The sequence below is a fragment of the Lissotriton helveticus genome, chromosome 10 (genome assembly GCF_964261635.1).
Source record: "Lissotriton helveticus chromosome 10, aLisHel1.1, whole genome shotgun sequence".
Lineage (NCBI taxonomy): Eukaryota > Metazoa > Chordata > Amphibia > Caudata > Salamandridae > Lissotriton > Lissotriton helveticus.
The window spans coordinates 731,726,540-731,749,950 of NC_136071.1; the positions used below are offsets into that span (position 1 = coordinate 731,726,540).

Sequence of the window (23,411 nt, forward strand, 5' to 3'; positions counted from 1 at the left end):
ACCCTCCACACAAAGCCAACCAAAAACTGAAGGTCTGGGGACACCAGTAGATGGGGCGGGAGAATCATCAGCGCGGTATCATCCATGGCTCAGTGCAGAAAGGGAGTAAAAGCTTATTCACACCGCTGCATCAGTGTTCAGAAGTTACTATCGCAAAATGGTTATGTCCACACTGGCAGTGTGCATGTCCTAAAGCACGAAGAGCAAACCTGTTGGTGATTAGTGAAAGCTGACCCCGAGCGTACGACACGAGCCGAAAGTCACTAGGCCCAATTGTCACCTGAAAATCCGCTCCTCGGCCACCGCAGTGCAAAGTATGGAAAGCCCAAACAGAGCACAGACCCGGTGTGGACACTGCAACCCACGCCATAACACCACACCTGCTAAGGTGCAGTTTAGCTGCCACAACCATGCTTCAACCCCCGCTCCAGAGCCGATACACTGAGCACCGCAGCCATTCGTCTGTCACAAAACACGTGGAATGCGGCACTGCAAAAATGGGTTACTCAAAAAACACACACAGCAATAGTTCTCTGCAGGGCCGGAACGGGGATCAGCCTTTACTTACGGAAAGGAAACTAAACAAGTGTGTTATGCATTTCCTGAAGACCCTGAGCACGCCCCTACCTCATCTATCTATTACCAGCGTTAACAGAAAAAACATAGAGTGAAAAAACAGTAAAAAAATGGTTTAACCCAGAATCGGCAAACACGAAGAGATTGCCATAAAGTGGAGTGATGGTGAAGGATATCCCGGCGTGAAACCCGGAAGTTCGGGAGCGTGAAGGCGGTCGTGGGGTGGGACTTCCACCTTCTGAGGGAAGCCTGCGCCCACAGAGTGCCTGGCAGAGAGGAGCAGTGGTGACGTGGGCTTCCATGCCTGAGGGAGAGCCCCGCGGTGGCTGCACACGTAATACGGAGGAGCAAAAGTGGCGGCTGAGGCCGCCGATGTAAGTGCGGGGCTCCCATGAGTGAGGGAAGCTCCGCGTGTGCCAGGTACTGTGGCGGAGATAACACCAGGGGAGTCGCAACAAAAGAGCCAAGTGAGTGGGGCTTAGAGAGAGAGGGGGGCGTGTGTGTGTGCGCGTGCGATTGCGAGAGGCTGACTTGCCTCGGAAGCGGGACAGGAGATGTGCACAGCGCGTGGATGTACGTGCGCGTACACTTGCTCAAATCGAATGCGCGTGTCCCATCTCCTGTACCACTTCCATAGCAAGTCACTATTAATAGAGCTCGCTGGAGACAGCAGCGCTTCACGCTGCTTACGCCAGCTCGACCTAAAAAGTGCATCTGGTGGTAAACTGTGCCATCCGAGTTGCCCTTGAACTTCCAATATTGTTGAAGAAACTGACACACCCGAGAGAACAACCCCACATCCGTCCATGACATGGCTATCTTTAAATTTCTCTCAAGCTGAATCCGAGGCTTCCTACAGGTGCTGCATTGCTTGAGGTTTGAAGTCTTCAGGGGAGACATGCCTAGCACATTGGCACAGAAAAACATTTTGGAACTTGGTAAAGAACCAACAAAGTGCAGCAGTAGAGCTCAAGATCAATGACGAGAGCTCAGAAAAGGGAACTGACGGTAGCGAATGGGTGGCGGGAGGAGGAGGAAATGGGGGATTGTGCACTCCGGAAGAGGGTGCGAGGTTGCCCCAGAGTTCAATGGCAACACCCACCGACATGCAGGGGCATTAGTTGAAATGTTTTCCTAATACAGACTTGCACCAAGGAGAATTCAAAAGGCGAGGAATCTGTAGACAGAAGTATCAATCAGAAAAACATCTTCTTGTGGCACTTGCAACAAGGATTGAATTCTGAAATCTTTTGGAGAGACATTTGACCTAGTCACCGTAGAAAGAGAGAGGATTTTGTAGATGCAACACCAAGAGAGCACACTATACCGCCTCGATAAGGTGTGGAACAACAGGACGCGCCATCAGCGCACCATCTTCAGTGAAAGAGCAAACAAAGTCAAAGGTCAACTAAGAGTGCGGTGGGTGAGAGAGAAGCGGGTCAATGACTTTTTTTCATAACAAGGTCCATGTTCAATTTTAAATACGCTCACGATATTAATTGAATTTCTAGGAACTTAACATTACACGATTTTGGCATTTTTACTTGCACGAAACTAGTTAGAGCAGAAAGTGGTAGCTCAATCTACCTTCTTACATGAAATATGCCTTCAAGTGAAAGTTTCAAGCAAAATACTGGCAAACCACAATTTTATCAAATGGAAAATGTTCATGAAAAAACCCATCAATACAGACACTGCTAATTGAATCACCTAAGACTACTATATTTATCATAAAATCATATGATGTCTCCAGGGTGCTTATGCTAAAGCAAAATCGAGCTCCCACAGAGCCTCACCTGTGTCTAGTATTGGAGGCCACGTTCTTACATCGACCGCTGCTGCAGCTTCCCTTGACCGTAACAATTTGCAAATTAACTGCGTCGTCATTAAACAGGCAGAACGGCTCACCTGGGAATATTAAAAGACAATAATTTGCAAAAATCTGACAACAAAATCATGTAATGAATTAGAAAAGCCTGTATGATCATGCCCTCTAAATACTGAGTTGTTTCCCACATTTCACAGTAAAACGGTCTAGTTTTAATTAAATAGCAGCAAGAGGCTAATCCAACAGCACAGAAGAAAAGCAATGAAAGTTTAGAAGCAAATGTTATCACTAAAAGCAATAAGACATGTGTACATTTTATAAGGTACTGCAAAGGCAACGTGTACAACCAAATAAAAGTAATCACAACTATGCTATACAAATCTGTTAAAAATATTCTGGAGTGCAGCAGTTCGTACAACCCAGCTCAAATATCGTAGAATGAATACGTTGAACACCAGTGTAAAACTATTCTATGGCACAATCGGGAGAGATCACTGCCAAACGCTTTTTGTTATATTGAATGCTCCATGTTTAAATGCAGGTTTGTGCATAAACCACTGACCAGCTCTTTCAGGGTTTTAGACAGCTGCACATAAAAATGAACATGAACTTTATGGTGCATTTTATACAAGCACTTGAAAGAAGAGAGGAAAACATGCAAGAATACTGTTTACTGTGAAAAACTGGAAGTGTTAATTAGGGGGCAGGAGAAAGGCATGCTGTCCCCCTAGATTTAGAGAGTAGGTGTCTAGGGAAACTAATGTGAAGAAAATATATGTATATTGTTTTTAACTAATTATTACAATCTCGCGGGACTCTTGTGGGATTGTGGATAGTAAAAAAGAGTAGATGAGTTCTCAATACACTATTGGTAGGAATGCATATTATGATCAGTGTTTTTTTAATGAAGTGTGTAACAGATAAGTACTGCGATGAGTAAATAGTTAATTCTTATTTTAATAAAATGTTACAATCTCGCGAGACTCTTGTGGGATACAGAAAAGTAGGAAGGAGTAGGAGATGTTTGAATACACCCTGTTATGTACACTTGTAACTGTCGGAAGGAGTCTTACTGGAGATGGTGTTTATCAAAGTCTACTATTTATGCTCATTACACGCACAACTGTCATCTGAGAGGGAGGTCTGGAAGGAGAGGGCTGTCTCTCTCCAGTCACTAAGAAATACACCTGTAATCTCAGAGAGAGATCTGAGAGGAAAGGGCAGTCCCTACACAATCACTATTACACACACCCGTCATCTGAGAGAGAGGCCTCAACGGAGAGTTTACTCCATCCACATACCCGTCGACTGAGATTAAGGTCTGAAAGGAGAGGTAATTCCCACTTCACACCCTACTATGTACACCTATTAAACAAGAAAGGGGTCTTAATGGAAAGGCCAGTCCCTGCACACGCCCTACTATGCATAGTTAGTTGAGAGAGAGGTTCGAAAGCGAAGAGCAGTTGCTCGTCAAACTCCAGTATGCACACCCATTATCCAACAGAGGTTTTTTAGTAGAGGCGTTAGTTCTTCCCATATACCACTATTTCCCTACAATTTAGTTGCAATCCCGTGAAAGTCCTGCAAGAGTACAGGCGCAATAACCTGAGAATAGCTTTACGGAGAGGATAGAGACACCGCATTCCACAGAGTTCCTGGAACAGTGATTAAGCCCTGTTTGCCAGCAGATACGTGATCTGCCTTATTTGTGGTAGATCAGGTGCACAGAGTTCTAGCGCCCAAACCCCCCCTCTCACCCCACACCCCGCACAGGCCTATGGTCACTCATTCTCAATTTTAGGGACTGAGGTTCCATCCTTTGTGAGGCTCGGCGCGCCATGCACACCTACACTGTAAAAACTCTAAAATACTGGTGTTTCCGGACTACACTAGAAAAGTGCTGGCCAGCCAGTGGTCAAACAAAAGTTGAAAGCTATCAACTTTTCTTACATGCTCCTATTCCCCCTGCGGCTAAAGGTCATCTATGAATGGAAACAAATTTTTTCAACACGCTGGAAGCTGCATTGGACTTGCTCACTGAGGAAAAGCAGCTCTGCCATTCTGAACGATCTCCCTGCTCTACTGAGAGAGAGCCTCCAGTCAAGAAGCCTGTGCCTGCTCAGGTGAGTAGGAGGGTCCTGAACGGTCCCCACAAGGGACTCGGTTGAGCGGTGACCGGTTTCCCCTCCTCAGACTTGGGTGTTTCTGGGTCACAACTGAGGTGCCATGGAGAGACCCTCGGAACGATGCAACCTGTCTTGAACTTGCTCCGGACACAATGCTCTCAGAGGGCTCTGCCACCCTATACCCATTAATGAGGGGCTGTCCCAGAGTCCCACGATTTGATCCGGCGTCCAAGCAGCTGCCTCGAGGGGAGTCCAAATTGCCAAACATTGTATTTTCCTTCTTTATAAGGTATTGGCCAATTGAGAGCCTGCTAAAAGGAAGGATCCACCACTCCACGTTCAGTATGTAATATTGTGGGGTTATGAGGTAGCTCTGAGTGCAAGCAACAGATGCTTCCGGGGTAAAAGTATGGGGTGGGATTTGATGGGGTGGGTTGGGGTATTTTGCTTCAGTGTGACTGTATTTTGTTAAGTATCATTGTTTTCTTATGTTTTGTCCCATCGCACCAGCATACACGATGCTATCATCACAGCAAGACACTTGGCAGAGGCAGCCCAACTTTGGAATTTCAAGCCCACCTTAGGCCGCGCGCAGTTTCTACCCTAGTTACTTTTACATGCCAACCTTCGCAGCCTTTCAGGTTTTGTCATGGAATGTTAATGGGTTATTAGACCGCATCCGTGGTCCTGCCCTATGCCCATCGTTTCCTAAAGGCAGTTTTGATGCTTGGGCAATGCACTTGATGGGTGCTCACTGCCCCTTCTTGCTCCGTCAAGGGTATGATAGAGTCTACCATGCTGGATATGTACAGGGCTCAAGAGGGGTGGCAATCCTCCTTCACCGTTCCTTCCCCATGGTGGTCAGACGTGTTCACTCTGACCCTCAGGGCCGGTATCTTGTCCATGAAAGTGGGGTGGAGGGCCAAGGATTTAATCTCCTTTGCCTCTATGCCCCTGCCCCTGTCCTGCGCTGGAGCCCTTCCTTCAGACCCTCACAAATCTAACCCTGGCACTCCCTGATGGAACCACAGTGGTTGGCAGATTTTCTAATGTGGTCCTCAATGCTGCAGCTAACTCTACTGGTGTCCCCTTAAAGCATAGATGTGAGAGGGTTCGCCAGTTCTCAAAAAGGGTAAATGCTCTCTGCCTATGTGACACCTGTTGAATCCTAGGCAGTGACAGTACACACAAACCTCGGCAGCTCCTCATTCCCATACATGTACAGACATTATGAGTATGCCAGCTGCCTACGTGTACCTGAGATTTAGATTGTCCCTTGAGGAATCTCGGAGCACGCCTCTGTACTCCTCCATCTAGGATCTAGGTCTGTCCCCCAGCACCCTCTGTGGCCGCTTAATATGTGGCACCTTAAAGATGAGGCATATTCCCAGGCTCTGGCAGACAAAAACTAAGCATGTTTCCAACCAATAAGGGAACTGTGAAATTAGCCAGCATCTTGGGGATGGTCTGTAAGGCTACGGTCAGAGGGTACACTAGGAGTATTCTCAGAGGGAGACAGATTCCAACAGATGGGCCTATGCCCTCCGACTGGAGACACAACTTCCTGAGGATCCTCAGTAAGAGATTCATCGAAAGATTGAGCTTGCATGGCCCAAGTATTAGAAGTATAGGTTAGCCATGCCCAGTCCACCATCATAAGGCGCCCACTGACACCTTGCAAGAGGTGACTCCTTACCTTCTTTTACTTGAGACAGCAAGAAAAGTGTGGCACGCCTCTACAGCAAGGGTTTACGAGTGGATGCTTAAAATGGTAAATTATTGTATTGGCTGGTTACTCTGCCTATGGCTGCTTGAGTCATCCCTCAGATAGTCGATGCTGAAGGCACCCCAGCTGCATATCCCGGACATGGTCAAGCATTTGGATTATTATTGTCACTTGTACACAGCGAGACCGAAGGCATGGCTAGATTCCCCCTTTCTAAATGACATTTCTCAACCTTGGGTGTCACGGACTGAGAGACCAGCTTAGGAGCAGTCCCTCACAGTGGATGGAATTGCCATTGCTCTGTCTGCCCTGGTGACCAGGAAGACTCCTGGTCCCGACAGCTGCCCTACTGAATTTTATAGTAAATGCAGAATCCTTTCTCCACACTAGCTTGCTCTCTACAATGAAGCTTCTGAAATTGGTCACTTTCTGCAGGTGCTAGACATGGCCACCATTATGGTAATTCCAAAATCGACTCCTCCATCCACCGTGTGGCATACCAGTCCATTTCATGTAATAACAGAGAAATAAATATTTTTGACATAATACTATACACAAACCTGAAAACGACTCTTACTACTCTCATAAACCTAGATCAGTGTGGCTTCACGCCAGCTAAGGGCACGAGACACTACCTCAGACGCCTCCACATTGCCTTGGCCCACCAGCATCTCCAGACACCTCCTGTTAATAGACTTAGAGAAAGCCTTTGACACTTGACTTGTATTACCTGGCTTAGGGTCTATGGAAGGTGTGTCTGGGGCCTCATTTGTGAGGCTATGGCAAACTGTACTCCAACCTGGTTGCAAGAGTGCAGTGCAATGGCGTAGCTTCCAATCCATTCCCTATTCGTCGGGGTACTAGTCAGGGATGCCCCCTGCCCCCTCTCCTTTTTGCCCTTGCCATCAAGCCCCTGCAGTAATGCACAGGCGTGGGGGTGGGATACGGTACATGATGATCACATCGCACTAAATGCTGATGCTGTCCTCCTATTCTTTTCTAAACCCATAGAGACTAGCCTGTGTTACCTTTGTCTCCTTCAGCTTTATGCAGAGGCCTCCCGTCTGCGGGTTAATAAGGCAAAGTATGTGCTAGTGCCTCTCCATCCCTTTCTGGAGTGTACTGAGTGCAGGACACCATACCTGTGCGGAGTTCAAGCTTCCGCTATTTGGGTATCCATGCTGCACTCCATCTTGAGATGATATGGTCTCTTAATTTTACCCCGCTGACCCTCAAAGTAAAGGCGGACCAGAAAAAATGTCAACCCCTCCCTCTCAACGTGATAGGATGGGTTGCTCTGTATAAAATGATGGTCCTGCCAAAGTTCTTATATCTCTTCCAGACCTTCTCACAGTTGATTGGTTCAGGGAGATGGACTCCCTGGCGATGTCCTTTGTCTGGCACAAATCCAGGCGGCAGCTGACTCTTGCAAGGTGTCAGTGGGCGCCTTATGATGGTGGACTGGGCATGGCTAACCTATACTTCTAATACTTGGCATCACTTCTTGGTGGAGAAGTGTGGCTCAGGGGTTAGAGGCAGCAGACCCGGAAGCTGAGATCGGTCCTGGACCAGGGTTCAATTCCCCGCCTCGGCGGGTCTTGGGCTAAAAATTCAACAGACTCAATAATTCTCGCCCCGGTGCCTCCTCGACTCACGGGTTCACACTCTGCGACTCTGGGCAATAGCTTGCTTAATCTCCACAACGGCCCCTCGCGGCGGGATGCCTGACTTTCACCTGGTGGATACCCTGCTATCTCACAGGGGAATACCAGGAAGGGTTCCCTAAGCAAGCGCCGGGAAACCCACTGCGGGTAGCTGTGCGCTATATAAGCTCAACTACATTTACATCTCAGACCCTGGTTATAAATGATTGGCTAAATAGTGGGTGGTCAATCCGGGAGCTAACCTCAATGGGGTTTGAGGGCGTGTTAGGGATGTTATATGGCGCCTGGCTCCCTAAGAAAATTCCAGATGTGACCCATGTGGTTTTTCTTAGTTGGTGTGCTGTGCTCCGACACTCCGGCTGGGACTCTGAGCTCACTTAGTATACCTCTTTGTAGAAGGGGTGATGGTTACATGAAACTGCTAGTCTGGAGGGATTTCGTCACTGGGACAACATAGGTATTTCCCTGCTAGGGAATGTTTTGTCTGGCACCGAATGTGTTCTTTACAAGAACGTCAGTCAACATATGCCCTATCACATCTTCAATTGCGGCACGTGCTGGGGACACACATTCTTCTGGGTACGACACTCCTTGAATTCAGACCCCTAGAGATGAAAATCCTGATGGGTGCATTATCGAAGGGAACTACCTCCCAGATTTATCGTTCACTAGTCATCAACGCGCCTGACACACCTGCAGGCTCAATGAGACGGGTGAGTGGGACAGCTGGAGGACGACGATTGGCCTAATGCTATGATGGTCCCCCGCACTATCACGATATCCTCTAGACTGCGACTGGTCCAGACTTATTACTTGTATAGTGCCTACCTCACGACCATAAGTCTCCACAAAGCACACCTCCTTCCAGGTCTGACATGCTTAAGATGTACATATGCTCCTGCAGATTTCTATCACATGGTCTGTTATTTTGAGCTACTGGGCCACGGTAGATGAGGAACTGTCAAAGTACTTGGGTGGGAGGTGGAACACTCGCCGAGGTAACTCTTCCTGGGTATCTTTGAGGGTACAGATGGAACGAGTGCTGATCGGGAGCTGCTTGGGAGACAAAAAGAGACATAGCAAATAGATGGAAGTCTACCAACCCGCCTTTGATGTCTCAGTGATGTCGTGGGGTGGACTGGTGTGCTCAGCAAGAAAAAATGGTGTACAAAGCCCGGGGTTTGCCCCAAGAAACATGCCACGTTCTGGAATAAATGGTTGGAACACTTTGTGCAGGGCTTGCTGTGATAAATGTATGGGAGGTGTATCCTTCAGTGTGTTTACTGTGTCACAATGTCATACTTTCTTTTGCTAATGACCAGTGACACCTGGAAGTGGTGACGGATTTTGTGGTTAAAATTTTTTTTTTTAAAAGAACGTTTTAAGTTACTCCTGATTTGTTTGCTTAACAGTTGTTATACATGTTATTATTATTACAGTATTGTAATGTGGACTACAACTGGCAGTTCTATCTTCAGGGAATGCAGAAGTGCTGCTGCATACATCACTATACGGTACTAAGCATATCTTTTAGGTTACACAGAATTATTAATGGAGTAGGCAATTATTTGAATACCCAAGTAGGGTGACTTCTCATGCAACAGTGAGGTATCATTAGAGAGGTCAGTCCATGTTCTCACTGTAGTATACAGACCTCTCATACAAGAGAGAGATTTTGGTGAATCCTTATTTTCTACTATGCACTGTTATCAGCTGGTAGAGATGTGATAGTGAAGATGGCATTCTTTTGCAAATGTTACTATATATACGCTTGTGACTCTGGAGAGATGTTTCAGCGGAGAAGTCTGTGCCTGTGCATACCCTACTACGCCTCATTGTACTCATGGAGAGAGGTCAGAGAGAGGAGTGTGTTCCCATATTCAACTATCCACACCAATCAACCAAGACAGTTCTGAGCAGTAGGATACTCCTTTTCTATACCCACAGCCTACTTTGCACATATATTACTCTGGGGAGATGTCTCAGCTGATATATCACAGTCTCTAGTTGTATGCAAGACAGACATCTCAGAATAGAGGTAAATTCATGCTAACACCTTACTTTTACATCTGTCATCTTGGAGAGCGCTGTGACCTAGAGATGTAAGCCTCTTTTCACACCCTAATTTGGCACACCTATCATCCAAGACAAAGGTCACAGGAGAGAAGCAAGTCTCCCCCCACTACTACACAGACTTATCATGCATGAGAGATGCATCAGTAAACATGCAGTTCCTCCCCAAAGCCCACTATAAATACCTGCTAGCATGGGAAAAGGTATGAGCAGAGATATTTTTTCACTCAAACCTTACTACAGACACCTCTCTGGTCAGATGTGTTAGCGGGCTGTTACCTATCTTACCAGACACGACTGTGTATCCCTAATATATACGTTTATTTTCCTCGCAAGAGGTCTCAGTGGAGAGGCTGGTGCTTGTTATACTTACTATGGAATAGTTACTACTTACATGTGAGGTGTGTACCTTCCACACCCTACTATGCATATGGCTGAGCCTGAGGAAAGGTTTGCGGAGGGAGTGTCTCTTGACACACTACTCTACACACTGGTTTGCTTCATGGAAGGTGTCAGGAGAGGCCAGACTCTCCCAATATTCTACTGTACACACTTGATAGACTGTGGAGAGTCGTCAGTGAGATAATCACATTAAGATGCAATGGTGTGACTAACCAGAGCCTTTGTGTTTATCGGGTGTAATGTTCAGTTACACACAGAACTGGATTTATTCCTTGAGGTTATTAAGGAAGATCCCGTTTCCTTCTGGGGTGAAGCGCACTTCATCTCGCCTATAGAAACCTGGCATACCAAACCAGATGTTGTTATGACATATAGAGCCCATTCCATGGTCACGAATAAATGCAGAAACAGTTTTATTGACAATGCTTCCGGGATTTCTGAATCTTAGGACAAAACTCTTTTGAACATTGCCATTTCTGCCCTTGACATATATTAGACCAGTGTTCTTCAATCTGTGGGGCGCGCCCCACTGGGGGGGCGCGACACCTTCCCAGGGGGGGCGCACACTCCACTTCAATTTGACCTTTGTGCCCTGCAGTCGTCTGTCTGTCCGTGCAAGTCTTCTTGAAGCACTCCGGACTCCGGTATGTGGAAGAGGGAGGGGAGATCGATAGCGCAGCAGGTGCCCGTTCTTTTGTTATGTTAACTCTCCCAGGAGGGGGTTAATCACAGAGCTGACAGCTTCAGCCACAGTGGGACACGCTTTTGGTTTTTAGCAGAGGAGACCCCTCACCTCCCACTGCACCTGAAGCATGTCAGCTCTGTGAATTAACCCCCTCCTGGGAGAGTTAGCTCTTCCCAGATAGGAGACAAGGTTTCCAGGGACATAATGCTCCGTTTACTTTCTCTTGTATTTGTTTTCTCATGATTGTCACTTTTGCCTCATGTTATTTAGCGTTTGCTTTTGTAATTTGTTCACTTGTAATGTGCTCTCATGTATCAGTTCTGTTCCTATTGTGAAGCGCACTGACCCCTTTGGGTAAAGTCTGCGCTATATAAAAACGCATAAATAAATAAAGGGGTTGGGTGGGGGGGACTGAAAGTGCCAGCTCTATTCTACAGTCTTGCCTCATGACCTTGAATCATTTTAAAACACAATGTTGTAAATATCGTTTTTCAATCATTCATTTTTAATGTATAAAAGTCTATTACATACATTTTACAGACAAAATGTGTTTATGCGTCATGCGACTTCCAAATAAAAAGTTTATTTTAGATCAATACATGACCTCACATATGAGAAATAGAAGGTGGTGACAGATTATTTACAGTAATATTAGTGAACTGCTGTTGTGTTACATACTGAAAACACACATCACTATCCCTGAATATCCAATGTACACACATTTAGTATTTGACCAAAGAAGGCATGATAGAGCAGAGACTAGATCATAAAATCAAAGCTGGTCATAACAGGGGCCCCAAATTACATTTGGCCCACAGGCTCCAAAATCCTTAAAACGTCCCTGAAAGTTTATTTTAAAATTACACAGGCAGGCGCGCAAAATGCCAGCCAGCCATGTGTTGTTTAAACAGCTTTCAAATTGCTAAATATGATTATAAATAAGAATTATGTAATCATTTGTAATGTTAACGAGCTCCCGGTCCCCCCTTCTTTTTGTTGATTCATTTGTAATGTGCCTTTTCTATCTTTGTACCCTTTTATTATCAGTCATGGATCATTCATGCAGCTCTAGAAAACAATTAAAAGTTCTTTCTATTTATATTTGCTGTTCAAAGTATGCACAGACAAGTGCTGAAAATCCAGCTTTAGGTGACTGCTTATTTTGATACCATCTGTGACATCAAAACAATGAGTTGGCAACCGTAATCATAAGACTGGAAGTTTGTTGAGGGATCAGCATAAACATAAGCCTGACGTGTCCCAAACCACTACTACTTCAGGCAAGCAACTTATCGTACCACTAAGGAATTCTCAGTGAGGTGTTTGTTCAGTGCCTTCTCTGTGGACTTTCAACTGTCTTCGGATCCATAACTGGTTGGTGGGCATTTTGTCCCATTATAATTCTGCCTAAAACGTTTGTTAATGATTTCTAGAGAAGATTTGTTTCTCGTGTTCCAGCTCTGAGCTTGGGAGTTCTCGAAACATCTGACAACACCGTCTCCCTTACAGTCCCTGTCTTGGCTGAAAATGTCTGCAGAATATTCAGCTTTGGGAGAAACTGCTATCAAAACTCTCTTGCCTTTCAGTTCGCCCCATTTATGTGAGATTGGGTTCTGAGCACTTGCGGTATTAAAGACGAAGTAGCGTTCAAGGCTGGATGTGGAGCACAACCTGAGGATGGCAGTAGCAAAAATCCATCCACAGATTGACCGTCTCTGAAAAACAGGCACTCCCGTCACATTAATGTTGGTGGTGTTATTATCAATCCATGTCATATGTAAAACAAAACATCCTAGTAAAAACAATTTGCACACATTTTATCTTGGAAAGTGGTGTTTTGAGCTGTGTAATAAGCCTCTGTCATTTCACCACACCCACCTACTCACAAACCTGCAGTTTACTAAGCACTCTTATTGTATTGAATGTTATTCGCTGAATATGCCCGGAATGTGCGCGTGGCGGTCGAGTCCAGAAATTTCTGTCAGGTGGTGGGGGGGCCCAACATCTAAAAAAAATCAGCTGGGGGGGCTCAACCTACAAAAGTTTGAAGACCTCTGTATTAGACTATACAAAGGCTGTAGAGGAAAGAGACCTCAATTGTGAAAAGGTCTCCTTCATTTAGATTTCAAGTGCAACACTTATGATATGATTCTGCCTAGGTCATTCGCTTCACAGTGCACTATCATCAGGCCAGGATGCTCACAATCCAAAAGCTCTCAAACATTGGTAATAATTAATGCCACTTCATACCTCTATGACCAATCCAAGTTATGTTCCAATTTGGAAATCCAAGATGCTTGTCAATACCACTAGGAATGGCATATTCTCTAGCCCAGTGGATGAAGCTGTGTCCCTACATCCAGAGGTGAACCATGGAGCAGTATGAATATCTCAGTCACAATAGGAGTGCTCAGCAGAATGAGTAAGCCTCAGGAGCAATATGGAGTTATAAGAGTACAGAAAAATGGGAGGGTGGCAAAATTATAAATTAAATTGGTAGATTTTTGCCAGTTACAAACGTAGGCCTGGTAGTGACCAACTGCTGTTTGCAAGGACCACAGTTACTTGATAAACAGTGAGATTTTCTATTGGCTGATTTTCAAATTTTGGTTCGATCCCACAAGAGTTGCATGGAAATTTACAGAATGAACCTGCCATGCGGTCTTTGCTCGATCTTGAGAGAATCTGCATGCTCAATTGTGCAGGGAGAGAAACGTGTGTAATACAAGTGCGATTAACTGGTTAAAACTACCATAAAGCAACTCAAATAAAACAGAGTTTGTGAGCGTTAATAATGAAGCTAAAGTAAAAGCCTTTGAAAGACCGTTAAAGGGGATTATGATACATGTGATCATCTTTAATTCAACTACTCTATTATAGATTACCATTAAATAACTAAAAAACATGATAAAGACAATTAAATTAGAACTTTACGATGTTGCAAGTGTCGGGCAAACTTCTCGCGATCTTCCCACGAGAGTAATATCACCTCAAAAAAAAGATTGCTTGGGACATGTCTTGATATGAGAGTTACAATAACTAAGCAAATAAATAATTTCTATTGGATATTAATCTGTTTAATACTCACACACTTTACAAAGATTGTGCAAACTGTGAACCATATCCCGTTTTGTTAAAATAAAAAATACAATATTTTACCAAAATAAGGTCTGAACACAGCATATCTATCCATATATATAAAAACAAAAGTATGTCTGTCTGTGTTTGTCCTCTATGCATTACTACACCATTCATCCGATCACCATGAAACTTTGGGAAGTTGTTGTGTACACTCCCGCAAAGGTTTCTGTCAAAATTATTTTTTTTAAATCGGCCCCCCAGGGCCCACATAATCTTTTGAATACTGAAATAGACAACGAATTTGCGAGCATCGTTGACAGTTATGACCCCCAAACGGAAATCGATTGGTCAATCTACATCAGAAGCACGAAAGAAAAAGGCATTATGAGCTTCAGAAACAGACGAGCAACGGGAAGCAAGATTAGAAGCTGTTTGAATACAAACTGCTCAAGCCCGTAATTCTCAAACGAACGAGCAAAGAGAATCAAGATTGGAAGTCGATCGAGTACGCACTGCTCAAGCCCGTTCTTCTCAAACGAACAAGCAACGAGAATCAAGATTGGAAACAAATCGGCACTGCTCAAGCCACACTTAAAAATGTTTTCAAAAATAAAAATAAAATGAATAAGTTTCAATAACAATGACACAATCTAAATTTAATGTTATCATAACGAGTTTCCTTGAATTTCCTTTCTTCTGAGATCGCAGCAACGCGCGACGGATAAGCTAGTATATTATAAAGTAATTCTACCACATATACACTAAGTTATTATACAAATAATTAACTTGAAAAAAAACCTAGAAATTCACTGAAAAGAATAAAGGTTAAAATAACGTTAATAGTTGGTGTGATAAAAGGATTTTTTTTGTGTAAAACCTTAGAAATTCAGGGGAAAAAAACAAAGGTTAAATTAACGTTATAGTTAGGCGAATTTCTCAAAGGCAACGTTAACGTGTTAAACAATTTTTTTTTTTTTTTAAATGAAATTCAGTAGCTATAGTTAGAAGCACTATAACATCACTGATGACATCTCAAAAGGCATCATTTATGATATCACTCAATATCATCCAATGAGTGTGCAAGTTTGTTTTACAGTTTACCTAGGGTTGAGTAACCATCATATTAATTCTATGTAATTCTGTACCGCTTTAGTGCAGCTAATGGATGCAAGTGTTTATAAAATGTGCATGCGCCTAATGCCCCTTAGCTGTGTAGAAGTATTTAACCAGTTATAAATGTTTGCAATTTAAGAGTAACTTTGTATGAAAGTGACAGTTGACTTGTATTCCTTATGCTCTACTTAGCTTTTTGGTTCTGCAGAAAACGTTTCCTATAGGAGGAGCTAATAACTTTTGTTAAGTAGCCTTGAATTATTAGAGAGAACCGTGTCAGTATGATCATTTATACTTAAAATGGGAGAGTGTGTACAGCAGGTACTAACCTATGTGAGCATGCCTGTTTTGCTTCAGAAGAAGGGCTTCAGATCTTGGTTATTTTTAGCAAACAGTACCTTTGTGACAACTGTTGTATAAAATGTACACTGGTCTTAGTCGACTGTTTTGAATACTCCGTGGTCTATTTCTGATGAGTTTCACCATTTACAAACAGTGTGGTACAGAGTAAACTGTATCCATAAAGTAAACAATGTTAACAGTACTCACATTTACTTGTATTCACTCTTTTTCTCAGTGTAGGTTCAGTGACTGTCAGGAGTTTGATGCAGGTAAAGACTGTCCATAGTAGGGCGTTGGTCATTTAAAGCAGCTCTAGTATCTGGAGAAACTTGGTTTTCCCTGAATAGTTGTATAGAGATTGAACACAGTGTGCAGGATAGGTTACCCTTTCATCTGTGGTTCATAGTCAATATGAACTCGGCTACTCGTGAAGTGTATGGTGTAGGGTCAATATTGCGCACAACACAAGACTGCAATACCTATGGACGTTGTTTACATGATAGCATTAATGATGTTTCATATTATTCTGAGATATTTGGCACTTATTTTCATAGTTCCACTGCTATACACGTTAACAGAGGATTGTGTACAAAAGAAGCATGGATGATGTTTCAGTTTACAGATATAGGTAGATACATTACATATTTGTGTTTTTGTTGTACTAACCGCAGTGGATTAAAATCAGTTATCTCCCTGAAATATGGATAATTGTCCACAGTTCTCTGAGAAATGTGGATTTTATCACCTTAATGACAGCCCTCAAACCTCTCTGCAGGGCTTTAGGAATATACAGGCTACCAAAATTATGCACTAAAATATAAAAAAGTGGTGGATGGAATGCTTGAATTAATCTCAGCTACTAGTATTTAGTCAGTTCACCATTATCCTCAACACATACCATCTCAGTTTGGACCCAGCCATATGCAAATCTGTCTTGAACCTGCTCCAACGGGAAGAGTCCAGCCTGAACTGCCAAGCCAGGTCCTCTCTGAACTAGAACATATGCAACCCAGGAACGGTTTTTCCCAAGTTAGGGATTCTTCAGCTAGGTATAGCTTGGTTCCAGTGACACAGTGTGCACGGAGCCCAGGTCTGGACATACCCGTCCCACTTAGGCAACACACCAACGTACACAAAATAATTTTAGCTGGACCCCTGAACCATGACGGGATGGTAATCTGAGCCATTATTGGGCCACATCAGCGACTGCGGGCTAACCCTGCATTGTAAGTGAGCTGGGTGTGGGTGCTTCCTGCCCTATGGAAAGGGCGAGGGGCAGAAGAAGAGGGAGGAGGAAAGTGCCATATCAGCAACAGCCACCAGAAGCACAGTGGTAGTGAGCAGCAGCACCATCTATAAAGTTCATATTTTTTCTTAGGGGAACTGATAGATCAAAACCAGGGAGATACTAGGGTGAGGCCACATCCCATGGTTCCTGCACAACTATATCAGTGACATAATTGGCTCCACAAACTATCCACTGAGGGATGGCAACTTTGAAGATTTTTGTAGGGACACATCGAGCAGTGTGCAGTAACTACTGAGCATCGTGAAGAGAAGCTCTTGTGCAACACAGCCGTTCTGGATTACAATTGAAGTCTCTTCTCTTGAGGTGACCACCCTTGAAGCACGTCAACTGCACTACCTGATCTGCGTGAGACCACAGCACTGGGGGAATAAATAAGGACAAACTACTCTGCATAACTTTACTGATTCTAGCACTGAAGTAAGACATCCTTAGCAATTTCTTCAGCAGAATGCTATAGATTAAGTGACAAATTAATTTCAACACCTCTATGACAATGTACAGGAGGCATCAAGGGCAAACAATTAACTACAAGCCAGCAATCAAAATTTCTAAAGGTGACACACCCCAGGGTCCACAAGATCATCACTTGAGAGGCTTCAAGAGCACCCTCTGCTCATCAATAAGGGTTACCTTCACCACGTTTTTGCAGAAATTGAAGTAGAAATTGGACCAACCAGATGGCACATCAAAACCTCCCCCAAGTTCTCCGAAAAGAAATGACAATATGAAAATAATAATGGATAACGCAAGCCAAGGAACAGCATATGATTAGTAAATCGACTCCTGGATTTAGAGGGTAGGTATGATGATCTTATATAAGAGGACATAGAGAATAGAACTCAGGGCGATGATATTTACATGAGATCCGCCCTGAAATGCGGAGGAAATATGGTGGAACGATACACATAATAGGGATTATTGCGGAATCCAGCCGAATTAAAAAGCGTTACATATTGAACGCGGACGCATCTCACTAACGGAGACACGCCCACACAGAAGCGTGAAAGATCCATTACTGCACAACAGAGGCGCAGTGCACACAATAAAATGAGATGTTAATCCCGGACCACGCTTTCACGTGAGATCCAGACGCAGCACAAGCCACTGCAGCAATAATCAAAGTAAAAGGTTACCCCATCAAGAACAGACGACATCGCGTCTCTGGAACATTAAGGTACCCGGGTTTGCCCTGAAGAAAAACCCGAATAATTGGACCGGGTTTGGAAACGCGTCGGCATTTCCAACGAGATCCATCTCTCGAACTCACTAAAAGGCAGAAAACAAAAAGGGTGTCCCGCAATGTTGGACACACTCCATTTTTTTGAATAATGCCTATTGTGATAAGCAGTCCTGAAATAGAATAAAAGGATTGAGCAGACAGGACTGAATTAAAACTGTTTCTGGTGTACCTACACATAAAGTTGTTGTATGTTTAAGTTAAAATACTAATGTATTGATTGTTTCAAGTTAATGAAATTATGATTTGTTATGCTACAATTATTGTTGGGATGTGTTTTAACCTCTTACATGAATTGAATAAAGTCGCAAAATCACAACAAAATAAGTGAATGACCCACGAGCTTCAGAATTAATGAAAAGCTCATAATTTGCTGAAATTTAAAAACAGCATTGATTTCGAGACCAGGCACTCGTGTTTTATTATAACTGAAATGCTGAGGGGCATGACATCCACACCTACATCAGGAATATCTGACAGCAAAGTAGAAGCTACCCAGAAAGATCTCTAATCAGACTGGACTGTACCTATAGAGCAATGAGCCAAGCTTATGAAGAAAATCCATTCCAGACATTTTAAAGCAAGTACATAATGAATAAGAACTGATCATATTCTTGAGAACCAAAGACACCATAACTTTCGAGCAGCGTACACTCCATTTATTCCATAACCTAACATGGGTTATGGAATAAATGTTTAAAGATGGGACTTTAAACAAATGATAGAATTCCTCCCCAGCCAAAATACTACTTTTCAATGAAGTCACCCATTCAGGCTGATATCTGCAAGGAACTAAGTCAAGCACTACAGCCAAACCACACCTGAGCACAAGAAATTCTATAGCTTGGAGACAAAGATAGAGGCAACCCAAAGGCCAACAATACAATCACAGCAAAAGAGACATGACCCCTATGGCAGAAGTTTTGGTGCAAGAAAAGAGAGAACCAGCCTTATGACAGAGAAAAAGAGGTACAGGGTGAAATCCTGTGGGGAACTCAGAGGATGAGAGGCAGACAGAAGGATGAAGGCAGAGAGGATATCGCACATTTTGGTGCTGCAACTAGCTGAGAGTCTATGAATACCTGACTGGCAAGTTCAACGCAGACTGGCTAAAGGAATATAAGATGTTTCAGGCTTTTAGGTTCAGTCTTTGATATTAAGTAAGGAGTTAAGCGGAGTTACCCAGAGGGCCACACTTTGATTGTCTTCAATTGCAAGAATGGTTATCCAGACTAGGGACTGAGATGCCAGAACCCTTGGCACTGGTCTCCTATTGTGCCAGAGGACTGATATTTACATTTAAGACAGTCTAAATGTGAAGGGTCTAAAAGCTCTGGTAAAATAGCTAGGAAAATTAATCTTGTCCCTGAGGCAGAGTAACAAATTGCGATGTGTTACTCTGGATTTATTAACCCATGCAGGGCCACACAATGTGGCCTTGCGTGGCTTCATAAAACCGACTTAGGTTTTGTGTCGCTTGTATTGGCTCCTTGCATGGCAAGGGTGACGCAAAACCTTCATAAATATGCCTCTCAATGTTTAGAACCAAAATTTCGTCTGGGCTGGGTCACGTTTTTTGGAATAACCCTTCGCAAAATCTAATTTGTTAAATATTGCAATGTGCTGGAATGTACTTATGACAGACATGCTAAACATAAGTGGGAGGTCTGATGATCTGATGTCACTTCTTGTGGCGTCACTTTTTGTCAGGTCACGGATTGGGATGGTTCATGCGATGCCATACGTCACGATGTCAAGCGCCCTGATGTTCCTTTCATGCTGCCTAACTTGGTTAGTCCCCTCCACTTCTTTTTTAAGGACTTGTGCCCCGGCTGCACCGAAGAAGTTGTCAATCTAAATTAGTGGCTTTGTAATTCTTTGTGGTGTCGTTATATTCCTGGTGCATGGGTTTGCTGTTGGAAGGAAGTACATCTTTTGGAACACTTTTTTCTGCTTTACCAAAAACAAAATGCAAGAAATACCGTGACCAACTCACTACTTTATCTTCTGACTGTGCACAGTGAATGTGATACGTCTGTGCTGCTCAAGGCATTTGGCAGTAATCTTTTGCGATTGATTACTGAATACACCAGAAATGCAATCACAAATGCCCGCTCTGCTCGCGTGACATTAAGCAAAATATAGCTGAAGTCATCAGGTAGCAGATAAAATTCTGAAAGAAGGGCACAGGGGATATTTATTCTAATTTAATAGTCAGATATCTGAGAGCTAATATATGCTAATTTGACCATCCATGTGTAACACCTTCAGCGTGTCCTCAGTGTGTTTTATTTTTTATATAAGCTACCAGTGCGTGGCATGCCAGAATGTACTGGCGCAAGCTTAAGTACTTTGAAAAGTGAACCTCAATGTCCAGCATGACAGCCGCTGCTAGCTAAGATAAGCTCCTTCTCAAGGTATTGCCACGGCATCGGCGCTCTTGGCACCTGTGGATGCCACGAAGAGGCCCTACTGCTAGTCACTTAACCATATCTGATTTTTTCAATGCAGTTTACACATAGTAGATCGTGTGTCTTATCTGTTGTCCTCGTGTCATTCATTCTAAAATAATATTTACAAAAATGGGTTGGTTAAAATACACGAAAATGATGGTTACAACTCAAACCTAACAACTGCCGAGGATCTGGCAATATGTTAAAGTCCAGTTACTTGTACACCACTTCAGTCCAGCTTTAAACCATTTTCAATACAGCCCTATTTTTACAGACTCTTTCCCACTCCTTTACTGAAATGTCCATACCGAGGTCTTCTTTATCCCAGCGTCTCAGTCCTGGAATGTTATTCAGATATGCTGCTGTGGTGAGTAACCTGTAGAGAGCATGCATATACTATACCACATCCCTGCCTCCGTGTTTCATCCTGCACTCACAAACAGTGACGTACTAGGTGTACGCTCTTAGTATGTTGTGCAGGGCCCGAAGTTGCACTTGTAAATAGTGACAGAGTTAGGGGGGCTGGACTGGCGGTAGGGCAGGCCCTAAATCAAAGCGACAGTGCCCTAGGAGCAAAGAAAATGTGGACTTTGTTGTGAGGGCGGGGTTCATTGCTGTGTGACGGCAGGAGGTGTAAGAAGATGGCAGGGAGTTGATGGGGTGCTGACAATTACGCCGAGGTACATTAAGGGGTGATTACAAAATGTTTAATGGGACCCAACTGAGACCTAGTGGGAAGGACGAGCTGCTGTTTGCATGAAGTTAAGTCAGGTAGCTCCCTGCTGCGCCCCCTGGAAGATTAGCGCCCCAGCTCGTCCATTCCCAAGGTCAGTCCTAGCTGGCAGGTCAGTGTGCGGGCCTGTGCAGAGACTGCCCTTGCTCCAATAGCGCTCAGGATGGAAAGAAATTATCTGCCCTTGTTACTGCTGGTGCATAAAATGAGACCCCTTTTTACAGGCCAGGTCCTGGTTGGCTACATCAAAGCAGTGACTTGCTCCTGAACACACATCTCCCCACCTCCTCCGCCTCACATGAATTATCCACAATGTAGCTCCCTCCATCAGGCTAGTTCCAAGTTGCTTGTTGGGTTGGGAAGGGACTACTGATGTGTGGTGTCAAGGGGTTAGGCATAGATGGGAGAGTAAGGCAGGAGGATGATAGGGAGTGTAGAAACAAGCAGGCTAAGTCAAGTAAACCACTTCTTTATTAGATCCATGCTCCTCAGAGAATACGCTTAATTGCCGAAAGCGCTCACCCTTCTCTCAACATTCTAAGCAGTGCTTGGCGTTGATCACACGTGCACACACACACACAAGGTGGACGGGCGGGTAAGGGAAGTTGCAATGATAGGGTTATATGACACAACAAAGTAAGAGAACATAGTGAAGTATTGTAACAGGACATTGCATCTTTTCCCTTTTATCAGCAATTAGTTCAATACGTAATCTTTGAACCTGATAGGTGGTATGATTGTTCTTCTGGTCATAACAGTACCACTAGGTTTGGTTGCAATCATAGCTGACACGTTGGAAGAATTATCACATGAGGCATTAACATAGCTTGTTAGGCATTGCTCACTGTTAGTAGTTTTGTTGTGTAGTTTTGTTGTGTGTCGATTTAGATACCGTATATAGATTTCCCGATTCATGCCCTTATATAGGTACAATTCACTTAGCCCTTATTTAGGCATAGAAATCAAGCCCTTATTTAGGCATTGCTCTTGCTAACCAAATACAGGCATGACCAACTACATCTGATCCTCGTCACAACGAGTTCTTGGAAAACCAGAGTCTTAAGCCTTTAGGACTTTCCCTTGCCTGGATATGGATTGCTCCAAGAACTCATTTATTATGCATGAACATCTATTCCTTAGGGGTTCATTCTTGACGTTCATATGCCCGACTTGAACGTCAATGCTGGTATTCCTAAACACCTTCACGCTATAAATATACCTTCACTTACTATGGCAAGGCACAGTGGGGTTCGGCTACCTACTTGCACGACGCGGCACACCACAGCAAGTCCAGAAGGAAGTCAAGTCCCCAACTGATGCACTGACCAGACGCTGTCATCCTCCTCGCCGAGAATCCAGCTCCAGTGTTTCTGACTCCCCTTGCGGGGTATTAGAGATCAAGTCCCGGGAAAGAGATACCAACCTCTCTCATTCTAAGGTATGGAGCGGATTAGAACCTAGAAAAACATTTGGCAACTCTTGGCACAACTAAACTATAGCTAAACAGCACCTACTTCTTTCCTTGTACTATACTTAGTTTAGGTACAGTGGGGTAGGATTATTTTAGATGCACAAGTTGAGTATTTTAGCCTGTGGTATTTACGTATGTATTTTTATATATGTCATAGCTACAGACCACGCTATTGCAGTATTATTTCATAGTACTGCTAACGCTGTACGTATTATACTTCGCATTACGATTGTAGCAGTTCATATCTCTAGCATGAGAAATAAGACTGTTCAATAAACCCTTTTACTGAAACGCCCGTCTCTCTATTTCTGTGCAACTCTGTAGAAACAAAGCATGCATGATTGACTGAGTGAAACTGTAAGCTATTGTTTCCACGACTCTGAAGATATTGTTCCGACTCTAAGGAAAAAAAAATTGTCATGTTTATGCGGTTGTCAGAAACTAATCTCTTCTTGTTCATTCGAGAAGTTTCTAGTGACCTCTGAGTTAGCTGACACACACAAGTAATTAAGTTTAATGTACTCGATAGAGACATACTGACCTCAGTCCTATGTCAAATCTATAGTGTATATTATTCCAATGCGCAGAGCCT

At 43.7% G+C, this 23,411-nt stretch overlaps 1 protein-coding gene across 9 annotated transcripts in view; it reads right to left on the reverse strand.

Annotated features, from left to right (window-relative positions):
* The window catches only part of DIP2C (DIP2 acetate--CoA ligase C (putative)), a 1,026,208-nt gene that overhangs the window by 94,594 nt on the left and 908,203 nt on the right, over nt 1-23,411 (reverse strand). For all 9 annotated transcript variants that reach the window (XM_078663289.1, XM_078663292.1, XM_078663288.1 and 6 more), the window contains one exon: nt 2,373-2,484. In XM_078663289.1, the coding sequence (XP_078519415.1) occupies nt 2,373-2,484 (112 nt within the window). The remainder of the gene's footprint in view (nt 1-2,372; nt 2,485-23,411) is intronic.